At 44.4% G+C, this 25,214-nt stretch overlaps 1 protein-coding gene across 2 annotated transcripts in view; it reads right to left on the bottom strand.

The window, feature by feature from the left end:
* Positions 1-25,214, bottom strand: part of sema3bl (sema domain, immunoglobulin domain (Ig), short basic domain, secreted, (semaphorin) 3bl) — a 153,172-nt gene that overhangs the window by 59,239 nt on the left and 68,719 nt on the right. For both annotated transcript variants that reach the window (XM_041192366.1, XM_041192367.1), the window contains exons 2-3: positions 20,378-20,538; positions 1,131-1,193 (exon numbers count right to left, since the gene is read on the bottom strand). In XM_041192366.1, coding sequence (XP_041048300.1) covers positions 1,131-1,193; positions 20,378-20,538 — 224 coding nt within the window. The remainder of the gene's footprint in view (positions 1-1,130; positions 1,194-20,377; positions 20,539-25,214) is intronic.

Below are 25,214 nucleotides of genomic sequence, written 5' to 3'. Positions count from 1 at the left end.
AACACAAAATGATCATTTCCTCTCACTGAAAGCCCCACTTATGAGTGAGGTGGTGGTGGTGGTGGTGGGGGAGGGGGTTGAGGTGGTGGGGGGGCTGCTGCCTCCGAATCTAAAAAAGGAGATTGCCCCCTTTACCTTACAACTAAAGCTACCAGGCTACCCGCTTATTTTTCCATTCATTCCTGGGACGTGGGTGTCACTGGCTAGGCCAGCGTTTATTACCCATCCCTAACTGCCTATGTTCACAGAGCATTTTAAGAGTCAACCACGTTGCTGTGGGTCTGGAGTCACATGTAGGCCAGTCCAGCAGATTGCCTTCCCTCAAGAACATTAGTGAACCAGATGGGTTTTTACAACAATCATTTTGTGGTCATCATCAGACTTTTAATTCCAGATTTTTATGGGATTCAAATTTCACCATCTGCTGTGGTGGGATTTGAACCCAGGTCCCCAGGGCATTACCCTGGGTCTCTGGAATACCAGTTCGGTGACAATACCACCATACCACCACCTCCCCAGAGGCATAGGTCTCCCTTGCTGGAGGTAAAATCCATCAGGGTTGGGATGAGGCCCTTAAGTAGCCATTCGTTGTCCACTTAAGGGTCTTAGTGGGTGGGCCCAATGCCTCCACCCACCCCTCGTAAAATCTGAGACAGGTCGGAGGCGGGCGAAGAGCTGGCGGGCAGGCCATCCCGGGCATGTTAGGAGCGCCACCCCTTTCCTACCGCCTTCGAACCTGCTGAGAGGGGAGCCTAAAACCCAGCCCTCTGGTTTAAGCACTAACTCCAGCAGTGAAGTCCACAGCCTCACAAACCCGTGTGTGAAAAAACAAGCCAGTGAGAGGAGCTCACTGCACCTTGTGGGACCCAAGGAAAGCATTAATTATGAAGCAGAAGAGTGCAAACGCACATAACACGTGGAGAGCAGGATGTAAACTGGGCTGAAGAGCTACAATTTACAATGGGGAAATCCCAGACAATCCTGATAAAATAGATGGGGGGAACAGTAGGTTGGGTTTTAATCTGAAATACATGACAATTATTCTTAAAAGTAGGACAAGCCCATTGAAATGGCTGAGTGATATTTTCCCCAACATACTTTATTGTAGACAATAAATCCGTTGCACTTACAAATGGGTCTTTTCCCTTGAGGGCACATTCCTCCTCTTGACCAGGCAGAGCTGGCCAATAAATCTGAAAGAGAACAAGGAAGAGGATCATTAAACTAGTATTAAATAGCAATAAATCCAATAAGTGATTCATGCACAGAAGTGGAGCGAGTGTCAGATGCTGCCCCAAAGTGCGTTAATCACCAATTAACCCTCCCCCATCCATGCTGGTGTAATGTGATCTATACAAAGAATATTATTTCTCCTTACTAGTTAAGCACTCAAAAAAAATACTTGCATTTATATAGCACTTTACCACATTTGAGTATTTCAAAGCACTTCACACAATGGATTACGCTATGAGTTGCAGTGACTAGTATAAGTAAAACCACTGCACCATTCTGGGCCATCACTGCTCCACAGAGGACATAGGAACAGGAGGAGGCCAATTAGCCCCTTGAGCCTATTTTGCCATTCAGTGAGGTCATGGTTGGTCTGTGACCTAATTCTACATCCCCGCCTTTGCCCCATATCCCTTAAGAAAAAGATTTAAAGTCAACAACTGACCCAAACTTCCACTCTTTCACCCATAACCAGCTGGGGCTCAGTGGGTGCATTCTCACCTCTAAATCACAAAGCTCTTGGTTCAAGTCCCACTCCAGGCCTTAGGTACAAAAACCATGGCTGACAACCCAGTGCAGGACTGAGAGTATGAGGTGCTGTCTTTCAGATGTGATGTTAAACCGAGGCCCCATCTGCCTATTTGGTGGATGTGAAAGACCTCATGGGAATAGGGTTGCCAACTCTGGCTGGACATATTCCAGGAGATGTTGGCGGAAGTGATGCCAATTTCATGGATAATGGTAACCTATGTAATTGGTTGCATTTATTATAGCTTCAGAGGGGACAGTTAATTTTGAAAATTTTCTTGTGTTCAGAAGAGTTAGTTAAAAGCAATTTACTCGAGGAAAAAAGAGAACTTAAAATGATAGCACATCAAATATGCCTTAAAAAAATTTAATATCAAACTTTTATTTTAGCAGAAAAAAAATGGTGATATAAATGGTGAATAATGGTGATAAATGTATTATACAATTAATCAATATATTATTAAAAGCTCCATGTGTGGTATGCACTCTTTATTCACTAATAATCTTATCACAATTTTGAGTAGTATTTTTTGTGTCAACATTTATGGGCTGGCTGTACAAGGTATGAATATGAACAGAGATACATAAATACAAATCCTGCCCCGCATCCTTTTACTGTTGGGGAAAACAAGAAAATCTCAATCTCAACTAAGCTACTACTCATACCCTCTGTCACAGCCATATCCAGCCACTACTTTCGCTCTTTACCTCAACTTCCAGTGCTTCACTTGTGACAAGTCATGTCACTGCTTCCCCACCTGGCTGAAGTGTCGTCTGGAAGTTGTAACCTGCTCATCCCCCAGTACCCCACTCTCCGCCACGCAGGGATAGAGAGAGACTACATTTCTCAGCCAGCGCCACAAGACCGTCCTTCCTGGTTTGTGGGGGTGGGCTGATGATGCTTGTGGACCAAATAGGTCCACCTCACTCTGGTGTCAGTGAAACATTGTTTTAAGATTTCCCAGAAGCCTTTCTTTGGCAACCGGGAGATTTTTTTAAAAAAATGTGTCCATGGGATGTGGGTGTTGCTGGCTAGGCCAGCACTTTTTCAGAGGGCATTTAAGAGTCAACCACATTGCTGTGGGTCTGGAGTCATATGAGGATGGCAGATTTCCTTCTCTAAAGGACATTAGTGAACCAGATAAAGGACATTAGTGAACCAGATGGGTTTTTATAACAATTGGCAATGGTTTCATGGTCATCATGAACTTCTCATTCCAGATTTTTGTTGAATTCAAATTTCACCATCTGCTGTGGTGGAATTTGAGCCCAGACCCCCAGAGCATTACCCTAGGTCTCTGAATTATTAATCCAGTGATAATATCACTACACTTCTGCCTCCCCCAACTGATGCTGATTCCAGGACACTCCCAGCCATTCTGGAAGGGTTGGCGATCCTACATGGGAATAATTACAAAGAAGAGCTGGGAAGTTATCCCAAAAACAGATTATTAACAGGTCACTATCACAGTGTTGCTTGTGGAAGTTCGCTGTGTGCAAACTGGCTGTTGCATTTCCTACTTTGCAACAGTGACCACGCTTCACAAGTACTTCATTGGCTGTAAAATGCTTAGAGATGTCCCATGGTCATGGAAAGTGCTATATAAATACAAGTCTTTCTTTTCTTTCCACATAAAACTGTTTCCTGAAAGGTCTGGGTCCACATTTTACACCATGTCCCCTCGTCCTAGACTCCCTAACCAGAGGAAATAATTTCTCTCTATTGATCCTGTCAGTTCCCCTTAATATCTCAAAACTCTAAATCACCGCTCTCTAAATTCCAGGGAATACAACTCTCATTTGTACAATTTCTCTTTTTAACTTAACCTTTGAAATGAAAGTATCCTTCTCGTGAAACTCTGGTGGACTCCCTCCAAGGCCAATATATCCTTCCTAAATTAAGTTACCTAGAAGGGAATACATTTCTCCAGGAAGAGGCTTTCCTTTTGGGTGATGCAGGTTGAGGGGAATTGTTGAGCAGGCTGTTGTTCAAATTACCCTTGAACAGGCAAATGGTCCCTCACCCCAAGAGAGGCAACTCTTGACATTGCAGCACTACCTCAATACAAGGGGATATGGCAACGTAATGATTATGTTACAGAACTAGCAATCTAGCAGAATGCACGTTCAAATCTCACCATGGCAGTTTGAGAATTTGAACTAAGGTTTAAAAACACGATAAAGTTGGTACTCTATTGGCAAACATGACCAGGAAGCTGTTAGGTTGGCATAACAAAAATCTAGCTGGCTCATTATCATGCTTCAGGGAAGGCAATCTGGCATTCTTACCCAGTCTCACCTTCAGTCCCACACCAGCATCGCTGACTCTAACTGCTCTCTCAATGGCATTGCTTCACTATTCTTAAAATAAATTCAGAAAGAGCTATAAATGCAGGTAGCGCTGTCCACATCGTGAGCATGAAGCAGAAGGAAAAAGAAGCAGACTGTCACTCAATCCCTGATACATAATTTCAGGCAGGTGAATAAAGCCACAACAATATAAAGCACATGGCGACAAGTGTTATCACAACCAGACTACACTAACTATACCTTTAATGTGTGGTTGGAGTTGGAGGAAACAGCAGCATAGCAGAGAGCAGCTTAATGATCTTGCGCCATTATATTTTCTTCCAGACCTGTTTCTGCTGGGTCTACTCTGCATTTATAATTCGGCAAAGCAATCACATATAGATTTACGCTACATTTGCACTATAATAGACTACACTATACTAAATTACACACGGCACCGCATTACACTTATACTAAGGTTATTGTTCAGAAGCTCCAGGATTATGGACACCCCACTTTACTCCTCACTCCACATCCAAGAGCTATAGAAGGCTGCAGCATCAAAAAACTAAAACAATGCTTTAGTGACATCGAGAAATAGTTGAATTTGAAATAATTCTTCAATATAATTTAGGATAATTTTGTACAGCACACTTTCTGGAAACAGGCCACCTCTCCCAGTTATCACCTATCCACCCCTCCTGTTGTCATCTATCCACCCCTCCAGTTGGCACCTGTTCATCTCTCCAGTTGTCACCAATCCACCTTCTAGTTGGTAACGGGCGTGGGTTTGGAAAGTGCTGTCGAAGGAGCCTTGGTGAGTTCCTGAGGGCATCTTGTAGATGGTACACACTGCTGCCACTGTATGTCAATGGTGGAGGGAGTGAATGTTTGTGGATGTGATGCCAATCAAGTGGGCTGCTTTGTCCTGGATGGTGTCTAGCTTCTGGAGTGTTGTTGGAGCTGCACTCATCCAGGCAAGTGGAGAGTATTCCATCACACTCCTGACTTGTGCCTTGTAAATGGTGGACAGGCTTTGGAGAGCCAGGAGGTGAGTTACTCATCACAAGATTCCTAGCCTCTGACCTGCTCTTGTAGCCACAGTATTTATACGAGTAGTCCAGTTCAGTTTCTGGTCAAAGGTAACCCTCAGGATGTTGATAATGGGGGATTCAGTGATGGTAATGCCACTGAATATTAAGGAATGATGGTTAGATTCTCTCATGTTGGAGATGGTCATTGCCTGGCACTTGTGTGGCGTGAATGTTACTTGCCACTTGTCAGCCCAAGTCTGGACATTGTCTTGCTGCATTTGGACATGGACTGCTTCAGTATCTGAAGAGTCATGAATGGTGCTGAACATTGTGCAGTCATCAGCGAACACCCCCACTTATGCCCTTATGGTGGAAGGAAGGTCATTGATGAAACAGCTGAAGATGGTTGGGCCTAGGACACTACCCTGAGGGACTCCTGCAGTGATGTCCTGGAGCTGAGATGACTGACCTCCAACAACCACAACCATCTTCCTTTGTGCTAGGTACGGCCCCAACCAGCGAGGGTTTTCCCTCTGATTCCCAATGACTCCAGTTTTGCCAGGGTTCCTTGATGCCACACTTGGTCAAATGCTGCCTTGATGCTAAGGCCAGTCATTCTCACCTCACCTCTGGAGTTCAGCTCTTTTGTCCATTTTGGACCAAAGCTGTAGTAAGGTGGATAGGGGCAATATGTGGTAATCAGCAGGAGGTTTCCTTGCCCACAGAGATAAAAACAAGAAACTGCGGATGCTGGAAATCCAAAACAAAAACAGAAACAGAAATACCTGGAAAAACTCAGCAGGTCTGACAGCATCGGTGGAGAAGAGTACAGTTGAAGTTTTGAGTCCTCATGATCCTTCAACAGAACTAAGTAAAATTAGGAAACGAGTGAAATATTTCACCCTTTTCCTAATTTTACTTAGTTCTGTTGAAGGGTCATGAGGACTTGAAACATCAACTGTACTCTTCTCCACTGATGCTGCCAGACCTGCTGAGTTTTTCCAGGTATTTCTGTTTCTGTTTTTGTTTCCTTGCCCACGTTTGACCTGATGCCATGAGACTTCATGGGGTCCAGAGTTGATGTTGAGGACTCCCAGGCCAACTCCCTTCTGTTTACCACTGTGCCGCCACCTCTATTGGGTCTGTCCTGCTGGTGGGACAAGGCATACCCAGGGATGGTGATGGTGTCTGGGACATGATCTGTAAGGTATGATTCTGTAAGAATGACAATGTCAGGCTAATGCTTGACTTAGTCTATGAGACAGCTCTTCCAATTTTGGCAAAGCTCCCAGATATTCGTAAGGAGGACTTTGCAGGGTCAATAGTGCTGGGTTTGCCGTTGTCATTTCTGGCACCTAGGTCAATGCCGGGTGGTCCGTCCAGTTTCATTCCTTTTTACTGGCTTGTTAAAACTGAGTGCCTTGCTAGGCCATTTCAGAGTCAACCAGATTACTGCACTTCTGGAGTCACATGTAAGCTAGACCAGATAAGGACAGCAGATTTTATTCCCTAAAGGGCATTATTGAATTTACAACAATCGACAATGGTCTTATGGTCACCACTAGACTTTTAATTCCAGATTTTTATTGAATTCAATTCCACCAAAATTGGATTTGAACCCAGGTCTCAAGAGCATCGCTGGGTTTCTGGATGACCAATCTAGCGACAATACCATTACCGCACTGTCTCCCCACACAGAAATATGGGCACGAGGTTCCCCCAAACTCACTTCACTTGAGGAATAGAGAGAGAGAGAGAAAAAAAGAAGGAGAATTCCTAACCCCATTACTTTGGATTTTAAGAGCAGAGACTGAAATCTATGGAGGCTTTCTTTGAAACAGGCCACAATTTCTGCCAGTTTGGTCCAAGTGTAAAAAGCTCCACATTTCATTGCAATGAACTAGATAATTTCAAACAATCCACATCAATGAACTTGAAGCTGAATGGTTGCCAGGGGAAACTGACCAAGCAGCTGAAGCCTCTACTGACATCAGACAATCTGAACTTTAAAGACCCTCATGAGCTGCTCCTGAAACTCATCCATTTGCTGGGCCCCAGGAAGACTATATTGGAGTCGTCAAATGCAAAGGAGAGATCAAATTCATTTGAAGAGTCATTCCTTTCCATGTAATTACAATCTTAACCAATGCCCAGATGCCAGTGTTTAATAATCAGGGTCGTCTCTGGTGAGCAGGTAACTTTGCACCCAACCCCAATCCACTCATTCATTCTCATTAAAATTGCTCTCATTACCCCAAAGCCTGTCCACCATCTACAAGACACAAGTCAGGAGTGTGATGGAATACTCCCCACTTGCCGGGAGGGTGCAGCTCCTACAACACTCAAGAAGCTTGCCACCATCCATGACAAAGCAGCCCGCTTGATTGGCACTACATCCACAAACATTCACTCCCTCCACCACCGATGCACAGTAGCAGCAGTGTGTACCATCTACAAGATGCACTGCAGGAATTCACCAAGGCTCCTTTGACAGCACCTCCCAAACTCACGACCAGTACCATCTGGAAAGACAAGGGCAGCAGATAGATGGGAACACCACAGTCTGGTGTTCCCCTCCAAGACATTCACTATCCTGACTTGGAACTATATTGTTGTTCCTTCACTGTGGCTGGGTTAAAGTCCTGGAACTCCCTTCCTAACAGCACTGTGGGTGTACCTACACCACATAGACTGCAGCAGTTCAAGAAGGCAGCTCACCACCACCTTCTCCAGGGCAACTAGGGATGGGCAATAAATGCTGGCCCAGCCAGTGAAAGCCACATCCCGTGAATGAGTTTTTTAAAAAGCATTTTTGCCTTGATCAGTACTACTTGAAGCATAGGATAATCTCATCTTCAGTGCTGACCTCTCTCTTGCCCAATCTCCATCGAAGGTGACATTTCTTTTGCCCAATCTCCAGTGCTGATATGAGATAGTCACTATCCTCTTATAGTGTTGAGGCCCATGAAGCTACAATGGTGGCATGGATAACACGTCTTTCATCGGAGGTCCATGTGATGCCCGTGTCTTTGAGAACTGGGCAAACAATGGCAATTAGGGATGGGAAAGAAATCTGGCCTCGTCAGTGACGCCCACACCCCATAAAAGAATATTTAAAAAACTCTAAGCCGAGACAAACATTGAATCAACTAATTAGCAATAAAATATGGGTTGGGACAATTGGAGAAGGAGTCTTTGTTTCTGACCTTTTCTCAAATCCCCCTTCATTTTTAAGGTTACTTGGGCTTGAGATTTTCTTATTTCCTTTCATACTTATTATATTTTACTTAAACGCTTGCCTTAGGCTACAATGGCCCTTATGTGAATAGCCATCCCTTCGAATTCTCCCGGGCCACAGTTTTGGTTTCCCTCACTTCCCGCAAGCAATATTATAGAGAATTATTCTTCATATCAACGCAAGAAATCTTTGTCATTCAGCCAACATATCTGGTGTATTTGGAATGGATGAGCATGTGAGGAACGAGATGGGACAGGGCAGGGTGAGTGTAGGGGAGTTGCATTACACGCAGATGTACAAGTTAACATAAGGGAGTAGGAATGCAAACAAACCCCTGGAGGATGCGTACATATCTGTATTCCTGCTGCTCATCACATCACATGTCCCTGTGGAGGTTTTACATTATATGCGTACAACTGAAATGAGAATCTGGTTTGGATTGATACAACCACAGCCAAATTTTGTTTAATGGTTTCTAGGTCTGCAAGTGATAGTGTTAATGATATGTTAATTATGTTAAGATACGCTGATGGAGGGCATTGATTAATTGTGCACTAATAAAGGGAGACATCTTTCCTGTGGCCACGAGGAGCCTGTGTTCCATATGTACCTGGATCGTAGTAGGTTGTACCGCCTTTATAATTTTTTTTTTGAAGTTGTTGCTCTTTAAGTTTTGGGCTGTACTTCAGTCCCACACTCATGATCTTTGGCCACTCAGTGCGGAGGGGGTGGGCAGGGAAGAGGACCTCCTTATAAGCCTGCTCCTGGGCCTGGCCAAGCTGGCCATTAACAGGTCCAGGCAGCAGATGGTCAAGGCGGTCATCCAGCCCGACTGTCTGCCCCTCTTCCGCGGATATGTTTGCGGCTGGGTGTCCTTGCAGAAGGAGCACATAGTGTACACTGGCCTGACTGAGGCATTCCATGACCAGTGGGCAACACAGGGACTGTGGTGAGTCACTGCGCCCCCACCCCCACCCCCCCCCCCACCCCCCCACCTCAAAACCACATTTTAATTTGATTTAAAAAGCTTCTTTTAAGATTTGTCCTTTGTTACAGTGTCCTTTAAAGGGTTATCACTTTAACTTGATTTATTAATTTGTTAATTTGCCCATTTGTTTATTGTAGTGCTCAAGACACTGCTGGCCAAGATGGCCATTAATAGGTCCAAGCAGCAAGCGGCCGAGGGGGTCATCGGGCATGATTGTCTGCCTCCTTCAGGCCCGATGACCCACAAACGTCCTTGGAGAGGGAGCACGCAGTGTCCGTGTGAGGCTTTCCATGACCAGTGGGCATCCGTGGGGGCTGTTCTCCATCATCGGCCCCCAAAATGACACTCCGATTCAATTTGGCAAAGGTTCCTTTAATTCTTTTCCTTACTTACAGTGCCCCTTAGGGGCCATTGTTTGGTTTATTTTGTTTACTTGACTTCTTTTAAACCTGTTAATTGGATAATTGATCAACTGAGAAGAGTATAAAGAGAGACTGCTGGGATACTGGCAAGGTAGTAGGAGGCAGATATATGCAATCTGTGAATAAACCCATTACCAAGAAATGGATAAGTGCCTAGTTTCATACTTCACTAACTGGCTTGGGATCGAGATAACAAATAGAGCCTTAAACTGCTATATCCTCCTTCCGGCCAACTTGCAAAAATCAGAAATGTTCAGTCAGAAGGTAGACATGCCTTCCATCACCTCCACTTCTCCTTTACTGAAGGAGAGGCTCCTTGGCCTATAAAAAGTGGTTGGTTCTGACGTAGTAAAGCACCTTGGGATGGTTTGTTAAGTTAAAGACACTCTATAAATGCAGGCTGTTGTTGTTGATGTAATTTAGAAATCCTGAGAGGTCATGAGGGGATATTTTGGCACAATTTAACAGAAGCCCATTGATTGTTCAATCTGTTAATTTAAGTAGGCCGAAAATTGAGCAGATAAAAGCAAACAACCGTCAATACCTCTTTGTCCTTTTGTCTATGACATCTTTTGGTAATCTCCACCTATCACTGGCCCTCTATCCAGCTCTACCTGTCCCACCACCTCCCCTTAAACCAGCTTATATTTCACATCTTTTCTATTTTTCCTTAGTTCTGGTGAAGAGTCATACGGACTCCAAACGTTAACTGTGTTCCTCTCCGCAGATGCTGTCAGACCTGCTGAGTTTTTCCAGGTATTTTTATTTTTGTTTTTGTTTTGAAAATTGAACAGGATTCCTCCTAACTGGGCAATCTGCTCCATCTGATTTGCTTCTATTCACTGTACTCAGACAATCCAAGATGCAGGGAGAGGACAATCTCTCTCTTACACTCCCACTGGGGCACAGACCATAATAATGGGAGCCTTGAAATTCTGGGAGGCCTGTTCCACTGCAGAATGGGACTTCTATCCGCCCATTTTCCCTCACACTGATTCCTGTTCCCCCATTACCCCTGGGCTCTGCTGAACTTACGTGGCTCCCGGTTCCCCAACATCTCAAAGTTAAAATTCTCAACTTTGTGTTTAAATCCCCCCATGGGCTCACCCCTCCCAATCTCTGTCACCTCCACCAGCCCCACAACTCTCCAAGAACTCTGCTTTCCTCTAACTCTGGCCTTTCCTGCCACCCCTGGTTTTAATCACTCCACCATCGGCCACTGTGCCTTCACCTGCCTAAGCCCTAAGCCCTGGAATTCTCTCCCTGAAGTTATCTACATTCTCTCCTCCTTTAAGACTCTCTTTAAAACCTACCCCTTTGACTGAGCTTTTGTTCACCTGTCCTAATGTCTCCCTCTTTGGCTCGATGTCAATTTTTGTTTGATAATACTCCTGTGAAACACCTTTAGATGTTTTATTCTGCCAAAGTCACTATATAAATGAAATTTGTTGTTGGTCCCACCCCCAGGTCTTGGGGACAGGGGGGTCAATTCCATGTGGAAGTGAGAGTTGAAGGTCCAGCAGGTTTTACATCCTGAGCCGCAATTGGACCCGGCTGGTCAAACGAAGCAAAGAAAGAACTTGTATTTATGTTGCATCTTCCACAACCACAAGACGTCCCAGACAGGTGCTTTTGAAGCCTGATGCCTGCAATAGCGAGCAAGGCTCCAACTCAGCTGTCTATCCGCCTATAACAACCTGCACAGAAAGTCACTGGGAAGAACCTGAATACGGGCTGAGAAGAGAGACATTTTGCCAAAGCTTTTTGTCTTGCACTCATCAGGACAAAAACAGGAATGGGGGCAGGAGTAGGCATGACAGCCTCTCAGACCAGCTCCACCATTCAATAAGATCATGGCCAAACTTCCACATCTACATTCCCACTGCCGCCCACGACCCCCACCCCCCCCCCCCCCCCACCCCCCGCCCCCTGCACCCCATGTCCCTTGATTCTCTCTCTATCAATCTCCATCTTGGTTATACTCAAAGACTGATCATCCATAGCTCTCTGAGGTAGAGAATTCCAAAGATTCTCGGCTGTCTGAGTCCAAAGAAAGCCTTGCATGCATATAGCATCTTTCATGACCTCGGGACGTCACAAAGTATTGTACAGACAATGAAGTACCTTTTGAAGTATGGTTACTGTTGTAATGTAGGACATGCGGCAGCCAATATGTGCACACATAGCCAGCTTCCACAAACCTCAATGTGACAATGACCAGGTTATCTGTTTTAGTGATGTAGATTGTGCGATAAATATTGGCCAGGACTCCAAGGATAATTCCCCTGCTCCTCAAAATAATGCAGTGGGATCATTTATTTCCAACTGAGAGGGCAGACAGGCACTCAGTTTAACAACTTATCTGAATGATGGCATCTCCCCACTGTGGTCTTAAGTGGCTGCCCTCTTATCCTTTGGCAGTGGTCCCTGGTTTAGACTCTGCAGCCAAGAGAAACACAGGGCTTGATTTTCAATCTGGGAATTTGACACCTGGATAATTTCCAGGTTTCCGCAATCTTGGAACATAAATGCCCTAATTGGACTGGTAATGAGTGGGGCACCCAACTTGTGGCGTTGAGCATTACCAGGAAGCAGGAGTTTCCTGCAGAACTCAAAGAAAATGGTACCCGGAATCTTGGGGAGGCCGAAAGCTCCCCGTTGCTTTCTCCATGGCAATGCTTCAGCCAATCAGAGTCGAGCTGCCAACCAATCAGCACCCTTTTCTCCTGTGGAATAAATTGCTGTGATCATTTGAAATTTGACATTCTTGTGTTTGTCCTGATGAATTCAAGGTGAAAAGCTTCAGCAAAATGTCTCTCTATTCAGCAATATTCAAGTTCTGTACTACCAACTGACTGTTTGCATCATTAAAAAAAAACCCTTAATTTTGCCCTGGGTTGACCACGACAGCTGTGCTCTAATGTGTACCAGACGGTTCAGGTTCGCTAATTTACAAACTGAAAACTGCCTTCTCACCCTCTCGGCCTGTTAACATGCCCCTGATTAAGCTTAATTATGGTTTTATTTAGTGTGTAATGTACCTTTAAGAATAATACTTGTTAGGCAAGATCACCTGATCTGTAGTAACCAATAGGAGGGCAGTGCGGGCTGCCTCGGCAGTTAGTGTAGAGATAGAGTTGGAGTTGAAAGCACACGTGTAGTTGCTGCTGAGTATATTGTAAATAAACTTAAAGTTTCCACCCAAGAAGTGTCTGAAGTTCAACTCTATTAACTGGCCACCCCACAGCACTTAACCCATTAATTGGAGCCAAGAGGCTTCCCAACTCCCTCCACTGTTCTCACTTTGAAAATTCCAGCATGTCCCGGGAGTGTCGGGGCATGGATGTGCCATCGAGGAGCGCTAACCCCAAAGCACGCCTGCTCCCGCTCTGACCCCCGCGGGCAATTGAAAATCTCGGTCTGCGTTTCAGCATGAACCTTGTCCAGCCCTCTTAAGAATTTTACAGGTTTTAATAGTGTCTCCTTTTGTTCTTCTAGGCGCCAGAGAATTCGCATTCTAATGAAGCTTTCCTCATGGAACAACCCTCTCATTGCAGAATGAGGTGAAGAAGGGTGGGAGGTGTCTCGTGTGCAGCACAATCGCAGTTGGACTGAGTGGCCTGTTTCTGCTCTGTAAATTCCATGTAATTCTATATAAGTTGGCCCGATTCCAGGAAGTTAAAACCCCATCAATTCCCCCCAACACCACATTACCTTGTGAGTGACTCATTCTGAATGGATTCCTGTATGGTCCTTCTTTGACAGTTACAAATCTCTGAATTGTATACGTTCGTGTGCTAAAGGGACAATCTGTCACTGCATACAATGGCTGTGGTCACACCCTCTAGTTAGGACAGCTCTTGGGTCAGTTGCCATCACTGCATGGCCAAGATCAGCACCTGCTTCTCGTTGTTTCATTAAACACTGCAAGTTTCTCTGGTGAGGGAGCTCCATTTGCATGCTTCGCAAAATACTTAACTCACGCAATCCACTTCAAGTTCGTCTGGTTGACTGCCAGCCTCAATAATTATGATTGGCTTTGATTGAATAGATATAGGGAGACATAGTTTCCACTCATGGAGCAATAAGGTGGGGTGGAGGGGGGTGGTGGGGCATGTCGGTAACCAGGGGACACAGAATTAGTGTATTTGACCAGAGAGCCAAATCTGAAGTGATAACAGTCAGGTATAGAGGCATAGAGGTCTACAGCACAGAAAAAGGCTCTTCGGCGCATCAAGTTTGTGCTGGTCAAACAAGCACCTAACTATTCTAATCCCATTTTTTAGGACTAGGCCCATAGCCTTGTATGTCATGGCATCACAAGTGCACATCCAAAATACTTCTTAAATGTTATGAGGATATCTGATTCTACCACCCTTTCAGGCAGTGAGTTCCAGATTCCCACCACCTTCTGGGTGAATGAATTTTTCATCACACCCCCTCTAAACCTCCTGCCCTTTACCTTAAATCTGTGCCCCATGGTTATTGATCCCTTCACCAAGGGGAAGAGCTCCTTCCTGTCTTTCCTATCTATGCCCCCCATAATTTTATACACCCCAATCATGTCCCCCTCAATCTCCTCTGCTCCAGGGAAAATAACCCCAGTCTATCCAATCTCTCCTCATAACTAAAACTCTCCAGCTCAGGCAACATCCTGGTAAATCTCCTTTGCACTCTCTCTAGTGCAATCACATCCTTCCTATAATGCAGATTCCAGAATTGCACACAATACTCTACCTAACCAGCGTTTTATACAATTCCAGCATAACCTCCCTGCTCTTATATTCTATGCCTCAGCTAACAAAGGCAAGTATCCCATATACCTTCTTAACCACCTTATCAACCTGTCCCACTACCTTAAGGGACCGGTGGACATGCACACCAAGGTCCCTCTGATCCTTGATACTTCCCAGAGTCCTACAACATCCATTGTGTATTCCCGTGCCTCGTTTGTCCTGCCCAAGGGCAGCACCTCACACTTAACTGGATTAAATTCCATTTGCCACTGATCAGCCCATGTGACCAGCCCATCTATATCCTCCTGTAATCTAAGGCTATCCTCCTCACTATTTACCATCCCACCCCACCAATTTTCATGTCATCTGCAAACTTACTGGTCAACCCTCCTACATTCAAGTCTAAATCATTTATATGTACCACAAACAGCAAGGGACCCAATACCGATCCCTGTGGAACCCCACTGGACACAGGCATCCCTCAACCATCACCCTCTGCTTCCTGCCACTCAGCCAATTCTGTCCAATCGTTTCCCCATCACAGAGGTTAGACTGCCTGGCCTGTAGTTCCCTGGTTTATCCCTTCCTCCCTTCCTGAATAACGGTACCACATTGGCTGTCCTTCAGTCCTCTGGCACCTCTCCTGTGGCCAGAGAGGTATTGAAAATTATTGCCAGCGCCCCTGCTATCTCCTCCCTTGCCTCATGCAACAGCCTGGGATACATTTCATCTGGGCCTAGAGATTTATCTACTTTTAAGCCTGCCAGACCGCTTAGAACCTCCTCCCTTTCTATGTTAATTTCTTTAATTATATCACAGTCCTTCTGCCTGATTTCCATACCCACGTCATCCCTCTCACTTGTGAACACTGACATAAAGTATTCATTTAGAACCCTACCTATGTCTTCCGGCTCCACACACAAATTACCATTACGGTCCTTAATGGGCCCTATTCTTTTCCTAGTTATCCTCTTACTCTTGATGTACCTGGAAAATAACTTTGGATTTTCCTTTATTTTACCTGCCAATGTTTTTTCATGCCCCCTTTTTGCTCTCCTAATTTCCTTTTTAAGTTCCCCCCTACACACTCTATACTCCTCTAGGGCTTCTGTTGTTTTGAGCCCTTGGTATCTGCCATAAGCCTCGCTTTTTCTCTTTATCCAATCCTGTATATCCTCGACATCCAGGGTTCCCTGGATTTGTTGGTCCCAACCTCTGTCTTTACTGGAACATGTTGGCCCTGTACTCTCCCTATTTCCTTCTTGAATGAGTTCCACTGCTCTGATGCAGATTTACCTAAAAGTAGCTGCTCCCAGTCCACTCTGGCCAAATCATATCTGACCTTATTAAAATTGGCCTTCCCCCAATTTAGAACTCTGATTTCTAGCCCATCCTTGTTCTTTTCCATAACAACCTTGAATTTAACGGAGTTGCGATTACTATCTGCAAAATGCTCCCCCACTGATACCTCTACCACTTGCTCAGCTTCATTCCTTAAAATTAAGTTCAGGACCTCCCCTTCTCTTGTAGGGCCTTCTACGTACTGGCTTAAAAAGCTCTCCTGGATGCATTTTAAGAATTCCGCTCCCTCTAAACCTATCACACTATGACTAACCCAGTTAATGTTGGGGAAATTGAAATCCCCCACTATTACTACCCTATTATTTTTACACTTCTCTGAAATTTGCCTATTTCTTTCTGACTGTTTGGGGGCCTATAGTACACTCCCAGCAATGTGATTGCTCCTCTTTTGTTTTTCAGTTCCACCCATATGGCTTCATTTGAGCAGCCTTCTAAGTTGTCATCCCTCCTTACTGTTGTAATTAATTCCTTGATCAATATTTTTCCTCCTTCCCATCTCGCCTGAAGACCCTGGATCCTGGAAAACTGAGCTGCCAATCCTGCCCCTCTCTCAACCATGTCTCTGTGACAGCAATGACATCATACTTCCATGTGTTAATTTGTGCCCTCAACTCATCCGCCTTATTCGGCAGACTCTTTGCATTAGAATAAATACACCTAACCTTGCCAAACTCCCTTGTGCCTTAACTGGCCTATAATTTCTATGTCTTCCAGACTCACTTGCTCTCTCTTTTAATTTTGGGTGCGCATCTGCCCCTGCTGAACGTCCTCTCAGGATCCTATCCCCCGCCAAGTTAGTTTAAATCCTCCCCAACAGCACTAGCAAACCTCCCCGCAAGGATGTTGGTCTCATTCCGGTTCAGATGCAATCCGTCCGCCCCCAGAAATGGTCCCAATGTCCCAGAAATCTAAAGCCCTCCCTCCTGCACCATCTCTCCAGCCATGGCATACATCTGGACTAACCTAGTTCTATACTCACTAGCAGAATTAGAGAAGTGCAGATCACTTTGAGCTTTGTTTGGAGATTATTAGGAGATGAGTTTTTTTAAAAAAAACCTTTTTTTTTTGCAGTGTTTAATGAAATAGTGAGTTGTTATGATCTTTATTTTAAAGGTTTGGGCCTTTTGGCCTATTCGCATTGTAGAGTCAGGAGAAGAGGAACTTAACACAGGTCTGTCAAACTCACAATGCCTGTCACACCCCCTGTTATCCTTGGTAACAACCACGAGTGACCAGGTGCCCTCAATCCTCACCCCACTTCATAGCTGGTGTAAAAAGGCCAGATCTTGAATGAAAACTGGCCTCCTGCCTTATTTACTCTGGCGAGCTTGGTGATTTTCAATTAATTTCAGCCCTGACCCGCAATGTTTATGTGGCTCACTGGAATAACATCTCGTAGTGAAATAAGAGCTTTAGGCGTTACTAGCACGGTAGCAAGTGAAATCATCTTGATTTAATCACTAATTGTTCTTGGCTTTCAAGGATTTTACTTGTGCTCGGTCAAGGGCTCCAAAGATCCGGTTGCTGGTAGAAGTTAAATGATGTCAAAGATGTCAGCAGTATCCATAATAACTCCGATTTCCAGATTTATTTAATTAGGTTAGTGGAGCTTAAAAGATTTGTTGGTTGTCATCATCTTATTAATTGCCTTTTCAATCTGGATCAAAGCATACCATTGCTAGACGTTAGACAATAAGGTGATCAGCTCTGTAGCGATTTCATTCCATTACTGATTGTATATGTCAGGCTATTTTTTCCAAATTTATTACTACAATTATATTGGGCACTGATTTTATCCATACTGTTACCTTCTCCTTTTATCACAGGCAGATTGTTCACTTGAGTTAAGATGCATCAAAGGCACAGGGCTATCTGCAGCTCCAACTCCTACACCCCTCACTGTGCCAGGAATATAAGAATACAATTGCTTAATATTGTAGTTGCATTCCTGAAAAGTGTAACTTCAAGTGAAACAACTTTAAGCAAGTCAGATTTTCCCATTACAACCAACGTAGTTAGGTTCTACAGAACCTTTCTCGTCAGAAAAAGATATTAAAACATTACATCCTGTAGGTTGAAATACTGTAAATTACTAAGTCCCTATAATCGTAAAGGAAATTAACTTTATTTTATTTTAGAAGTTAAAATATAAAAGAAATAATGCTAGTCTTTTTTCTACTTACCTGCCCCTCTTCACCTCTCCCACTGGCCAACACTCCTCCCCCAACAAACATCATCACAAATAGTCTAACTAGTTTTTGATCTCTTTGTACTTTCTAGATATTTTTACATGGAAATTGGTTATTGTGCCTGTCTTATAGCAACAGGGTCCTGAGAAGGTAAATCATTGCTGCTTTAGGATGCCCTGACAACATTTTTCTGATCTTTCCTCCTCGTTCTTAAACTGGAAATAGATGATTCCACACTCTGTCTCCTCTTTATATCTTCACGGTCAACATCGAGACATTACTCACCAACTTTTCTTCCAGATCATTCTTTCCCAGAGATCTCAAAAGTGTGGAGCCTCTGGCCCAGCCATCCTCTGCTATTCCATTCTGCGTATTGACAAAACCCCAAGCTGGGCATCGCCTAATCATTATTTCTTGATTATCTTTTTAATCTCTTCAATCTTCTGGATGGCCTATACTTCAAGCCTTAACCTTCCACCTCAACTTCTCCCTAGTAAAGCAAGGGACATCTCAAAAGAACGAGTCAGAATATAAGAATAGAAAGAGGCCATTCAGCCCCTCGGGCCTGGTCCACCATTCAATTAGATCGTGGCCGATGTGCACTTCATCTCCATTTGCTCCATACCCTTGAAATCATGCATAATTTATGACTCAGTAGGAGGCCAGTTAGCCCATCATCTGTGTGCTGGTCAACAAAGTGCGGCCAAACCTGATCACACCTTCCTGCACTCAGTCCATAATCCTACTCTTCAAGTAAACGTCCAAGTATTTTTTAAATGGGCTGAGAGTTTCAGCCTATACCACCCTTTCAGGCTGCAAGTTCCAGGTCCCTACCACTTCTGAGTGCAAAACTGTTTCCTCATCTCCCCTCTAATCCTTCTAGTAATTACTTTAAAGCTGCGCTGTCTGGTTTTTGACCCCTTTGCTAAGGCAAATAGGTTGTCCTGATTAACGCTATCTAGGCCCCTAAATAATTTTCTACACCTCAATTAGATCTCCCCTCAGCCCCCTGTGCACCAAGGAAAACAACCCCATCCTATCCAATCTTTCCTCATCACTGAAGTTTTACAGGCCTAGCAATGTCGTCATAAATCTGCTCTGCACCTTCTTCAGTGCAATTACATCTTTCCTGCAATATAGTGACCAAAACTGTATGCAGTACTCCAGCTGTGGTCTTACTGGTGTTGTATACACTTCTGGCATAACTTCCCTGTTCCTCTGTGCCTCAGCTGATAAAATAAAGCATGCCATATGCCTTCCTCGTCACATAATTGACCATTCCTGTCACCTTTAAGCATCTGTGGGCAGACGGTCCAAGATTCCCTCTGTTTCTCCACACAACTCAGGGTTGTCCCATTTATTGTGCATTCCCTAGGCTTGTTTCACCTCCCAAGATGTTCACACTCCTTATCCCATTCAATATTTCACACCCTTCTTATCCTATGATACATTTACTCAATGTTTTAAAGGATCCGAATGTCCCACTGACCACAACCTTTTGGGGGATGGAAGCCCTACTTTTTCGCTGTTCTTGATGGGGGGAAAAGTGCTTTCAAGATTTGCTTTGAGATGGGCCTTGGTTCCAATTCTAAGATCATGCCCCTTGCCCTCACTCTGTCCTAGAGTTAAATATCCCCCCCCGCGCCCCCCCACCACCCCCCCCCCACCCCCTTGGGGGGGCAAATTTCAAGAGGGGTTATAGGGGGGAGGGCGGGAGCGAGCACGAACCCGATCGGGGCCGCGTCGCCATTTTATGTGGGCGGGCCAATTAAGGCCCGCCCAGCGTGATGCTCGCCCGGAAGTGCTGAGCGCGCCCTGTGCGGGCCGGGTGGTGGTGGGGGATTTCCTGAGTCGAAGCCAGCGCTCTTTCGCGCAGAGGTGCCTCATGGAGATCAGTTTGATATTTGAAAATTTAAGTAGAGGAGAGAAAGAACTTTTAAACCATGTCCCCTCGTGTGACAGCGTCACATGGGCCGGGACATGTCAATAAAGTTTTAGAATCATTTTTATTGAATTTTAAAACCCTTGATGAAACCCTGTCCCACCCGCGGATGAGGCTTCATGAAAAATGCGAAGGCCTCCTGGTCTCATCCCTAGAACGTTGGGCAGGCAGCTCATTTCACTGTTTTAATTCGCTTTTAACCGGCCTTTGACAGTTTGGCCGGGCGCGTCAGCCGAACTGAAAATCTAAGTGACGTCGGGGACCCCCCCTACACCCCCCCCCCGCCCCCCCACCGCCCTACGTCACCCCGCGTCACTTTACGCATCGGCGAGTGAGCCCCGCCCACCACTCACCGACTGGAAAATTCTACCCCTGGAGTAATAAGAATGTCTGGCATCAAAGTGATAAAAATGAGTTACCTCCCTGGCATCGATGCTTGCCCGGTCCAGCCGGACAGAGTACAAGGCATCCTTGGCTCCAATGAAAAGGCGGTCGTGATACTCATCAAGGAACATCGAACGGAAGTCCAGGAAACCACGGTAACCGAAGAAGATAACAGATCTGTTGGCAGCCAAGAGATCTAAAGCAAAGGAAACAATAGTGTTCAGTCAGCTTGCTGTTCATTGTTCGGCCTTTGACCCACTGTAGGAAGGTCACAATGTCTTAAGGGGGGGACGCGAGTGTTTCATTGTGCCTTCTGCCGTTAAGGATAATGTTTGGTAGCTCTGATCTTTTTATTCAATATCTGCTGGCACCGTAGGTGAAATTGACTGGGAGGATAACGAACCCAACACTATTGGGGGCACTGAATAGGATACACACCAGTGGAAATGAACCCATCGAAACACCCTCGGGATAATGTCACTTAAACAAAAACAATCACAAAAGGAATTTCAAATGTGCAAATTTCCTTGGCTCAGTTTCTGAAAGAGATTCCGAATGATAATATATCCATCTAAAAATAGATCCCCACAGTGAGTTCTTTTATCAGCTTCTGATGCTGTTCCACTTTTAAAGCTGCAATGCCCCCCTTAATCAAAGGAAAAGCTAAATCTAAACAGCTAAGCCTGATTATGTCCATCAAAACTTAGCAACAAAATTGACAACCTGATATATGAAGTAATAGGTACAGGAGTCTGCTGTGCTGCTATTATATTTCCCAAGTCCATTCTAAACCACGGTTATTAATGATTTCAATTTCTGTTATTAATTCTCATGAACTTTTTCTGTTCGTGTCTTTCTTCCAATGCATAAAAAAAAATCTGAATGAAGTGCTGGCAGGTCTTAAAAGGAAATCCTCCAGCTAATGACATACAATTTTTGGAGAGTTATGTATAAGGAGCAAAGGAAAAAAGACTTCCATATAATAGTAAGTTTCATGACCTCAGGACATCTCAAAGTGCTTTAGAACCATTCATGTACTTTTGAAGTGCGATCACTGTTGTAATGTTGGAAGTGCGGCAGCTATTTTAAGTACAGCAAGCTCCCACAAATAAAAACAATGAAATAAATGTCCAGATAATCTGTTTCAGTGATGTTGATTGTGTGGTAAGGACATCAGGGAGAACACCCCTGCTCTTCTTCAAAATAATGCCTTGGGATCTTTTGGGCAGGACGGTCTTGGTTTAATGTGCCATCCCTATGACTGCATCTCCAGCAATGTAGCACTCCCTCAGTACTGTACTGAGGATGTAAAAGATCCCATGGTGCTATTTTGAAGAGCAGAGGTCTCTCTCCAGTGTCCTGGCAAATATTTATCCTTCAACTAACATGACACATAAAAAAGGCCTGGTCATTTTCTCATTGTTGTTTGCTGGAGTTTGCCATGTGCAAATTGGCTGCTGCGTTTCCTATATTACAATAGTGACGTACACTTTTAAAGTTCTTCATTGGTTGTAAATTGCTTAAGGTTGTTTTGAAGTTGTGAAAGGCATTATATAAATGCAAGTTTTTCTTCTGTTTGTAAATACCAGGCAGTGCCTACACATTGTTGGTACCGCAGCCCATGCTGTTTTAGCTCTCTTTGTAATATAACAACATGAGTTGGAAGGGAGGAAAGGATTAAGGCTACGAGGAATGATAATTTCAGAGTGGTAGGGAATCTTAAACTTGCCTTGCAAGGGGGAGCTAGGGAACACTGAGTACAGTGCTAATTGAAGAGGAAGGGGAGTCCTTATGAATATTCCTCCTTCAGCCATCAAGAGCTAATGAACACACCTTTCACCTCATTGTAGATTGTGGGATCTTGCCAGGGTGCAGAATGTCTGTTACAACAGTCACTGGATTTTAATTATTAACAATATTTTGGAGATCTATTACCATTTAATTCCAAATATTTCTGTTCACTTGAGACACAAGTTGTTCACACCCTCTTTTTCACTTCAATGGGCACCAGTTAATAAGGAAGCATTTTGATTTCAGGCTGGACTGTGTGCACTAATGCTTGGAAGTTCCTGTATATTAAGCAAGTGTGTGAACAGCTGTTGCTCTTCATCCCTTCAATTAACTATTGATTAATCAATGTGATGGTTGGATAATCTTTTCCTTTTTTAAGTCCCTTGCACATCTGGAATGCCCCTTCGTTGGCTTATATGGAATCCCATTGTAAAACAATCCTACTCATAACACCAGGTGATGACTGGACTTGAGAAAGCCACAGGCTTCACTCATATGTCTTTATCTCATCATGGCAATTCCTGTCAGTTATCATACGGAATTCCACAAGTCTTTCAAATAAGGTTTGACGCTCTGGGGCCCGATCCTGTAAGGTTACTCCCAAGTGACGTTTGTTACCAGATCCTAATAAAAACATTCAAGGTGGCGCTTAAGACAAACCACATCTTTCTTTCTCGTCTCTGGTTTCTCTTCACTATAGTGGAAATGTGGCTAAAGGCCAGGCTTCAGCTGATGTCAACCTGCTTCAGACCCGAAGCCCAAGGGTTTTCCTTGCAATAATTACACCTCACTGCTTTGAATATTCGCTCTGCCATAGAAACAATTCTTTGTTAAACTAGCAAGTCTAACAAAAAACAGAAGCACCTACTTAAAATGCAGCTTCGGAAGCACAAACAAGGTATTGTACTCCAGTACAATGGGTCTGTACGGGTCAAATACTTGTGTTATAAACCAGCCAGATGTTCTTGTTTGGCTCAGTCGATTCAATTATATTTCGCTAATAAACTGCTCTGGGACCGTTTATAATCACAGCTTTCAGTCAAATCTCGTCACAAACAAATATGCACTGATAGAGTAAATAAGGAGAAACTGTTTCCACTGGTAGTAGGGCGAGTAACCCGAGGGCACAGATTTAAGAGAATTGGGAAAAGAACCAGTGGAGAGATAAGGGATCTTATTTTCTGGCAGTGCAGAATGTCGATGGAATAAATGATGTGGGCTCGAAAAAGCGAGAGAAGTAGCTCTGTAAGATTATTGTTCGAGGTGGGTTCCATAAAGGACTAGGAGTTTGTTCTGTTAAATTGCTGGCCAGGCAGTGAAGGTGAGAATTTACCCCTTGGGGTTTTGAGCCTTGAAAAGAGGCGTCTGGGAAAGGATCCTTATAATGATATAAAAGGAAGGGCCACCGATTTATAAACCACCTTACATCCTGAGAATGTTCCAAAGTACTTTTCAACCAAATAATGATTTTCGAAGTGCAGTTACTTGTTATTTTCTAGGCCAAAGCTGCAGCTGTTTCACACACTGAAGATCCCATAAACAGCAAATGAATGAATGACCAGCTTGTAGCTGAGTGAAGGAATGTTGGCCAGGATACCAGAGCCCTCCCTGCTCTTTTCTGAAACATGCCGATCGATCTTTTCAACACTATTTACAAGATAGTAACTGGAGTAGGAAAGGGGATCTGGGGCCCTGCTTCAATTTAAACAGTACAGAGGACAAAGGACAAAGTTTCAAACCAAACACAGGCAAATTTAGGACTGATGGTCAGGAATCACAGAATCATGGAGGATGTTCAGTCCATCATGTCTATGCCAGCTCTGGAACAAAACTGTCTAATTGGTGCCACTCCCCAGCTCTTTTCCCTTAGCCCTGAAGACCTGTCCTCTTCAAGTATTTAGCCAATTTGCATTGTTTGATGGTTTAATTGATCTGTGTTTGATTATGACAGTCTGGTGACTGATGTATGATCAATTTGCTTGATTGGTTAAGCCTGGGCATGGATTCTGAACAAAGTGAACAGATACCACAGAAACTACTAGAATCTCAGCTGTAAGTGTGATCGCAGACATATTTTGAAACTTGTATATATAAACCTATTGCATACTTAGAAACTAGTGTCATCTCTGCATTGCCTTGAGATATATAAAATGTACAACACAATTCTCCTTTAAAAGTTATTGAATCTGCTTCTATCACCCTTTCAGGCAGCACCCTCCAGCTCACAACAACTCACTGAGGGGCGCGCCCAACAGGTCCGAGCATGAAATAGCACACGATGATGTCGGGTGAGCGTCCTGACGCCATCACGCACTCGCACAATATTTCAGTCGGCAGGCACGCATGAGAGACGGCAGCACACCCGCCGATAATTAAAATGCCTATTAAGGCCATCAATCAATTAATCAGCCTGTATTTTTTTGCCACCTGTCCAACGTTATGGTTGGCGGGCAGGTGAATCGGCCAGGCGGCTTTTGGATTTTTTTTAGGAAACCTCAACCACGGGCAGGATGAGGTTTCCGTAATTTACAAAAAAACTTTTGGGCAGAATTTTTCAAATACACATGTTAAGGTGAGTGAGTCCACTTTGTGCACATTTTTTCTGGATTTTTAAAATCTTTATTCATTGGTTTAAAATCCTTCAGCTCCCTGCCTTCAGGCAGCTTTTAGCACACGTTCCCCTGCGCACGCGCAGACCTTTGCCCTCGCCCTCCTCCTGCCCCCCACTCCGGCAGCGCTGAGCTTCTCAGCGCACCTTTCACGCCAGCCATTAATGGGTCAGCCAGTGTGAAATCGTGGCCGGAGGCCGATGGTGGGCTGCTCCTGGGCCTGCCCGACGATCAGAAAATCCTGCCCACGATGTGTGGAAAAAAACCCCCTCATCTCCCCATTTCACACTTTCGAATGTTCCCTTAAACCTGTGTCCTCTGGTTACTGACCCTTCTGCCAATTTCTCCTTATTTACTCTCTTAATGCATATTTGTTTGTCACATCAGACTTGACTAAAAACTGTACCAAAAATTGTCCCAGAACAATTTATTAGGGAAGCGTGATTGAATCAGTGCAATCGAGCCAAACAAG

The sequence above is a fragment of the Carcharodon carcharias genome, chromosome 7 (genome assembly GCF_017639515.1).
Source record: "Carcharodon carcharias isolate sCarCar2 chromosome 7, sCarCar2.pri, whole genome shotgun sequence".
NCBI lineage: Eukaryota > Metazoa > Chordata > Chondrichthyes > Lamniformes > Lamnidae > Carcharodon > Carcharodon carcharias.
The sequence above is the reverse complement of the archived record's forward strand: the minus strand, read 5'-3'. Positions and strand labels throughout refer to the sequence as shown.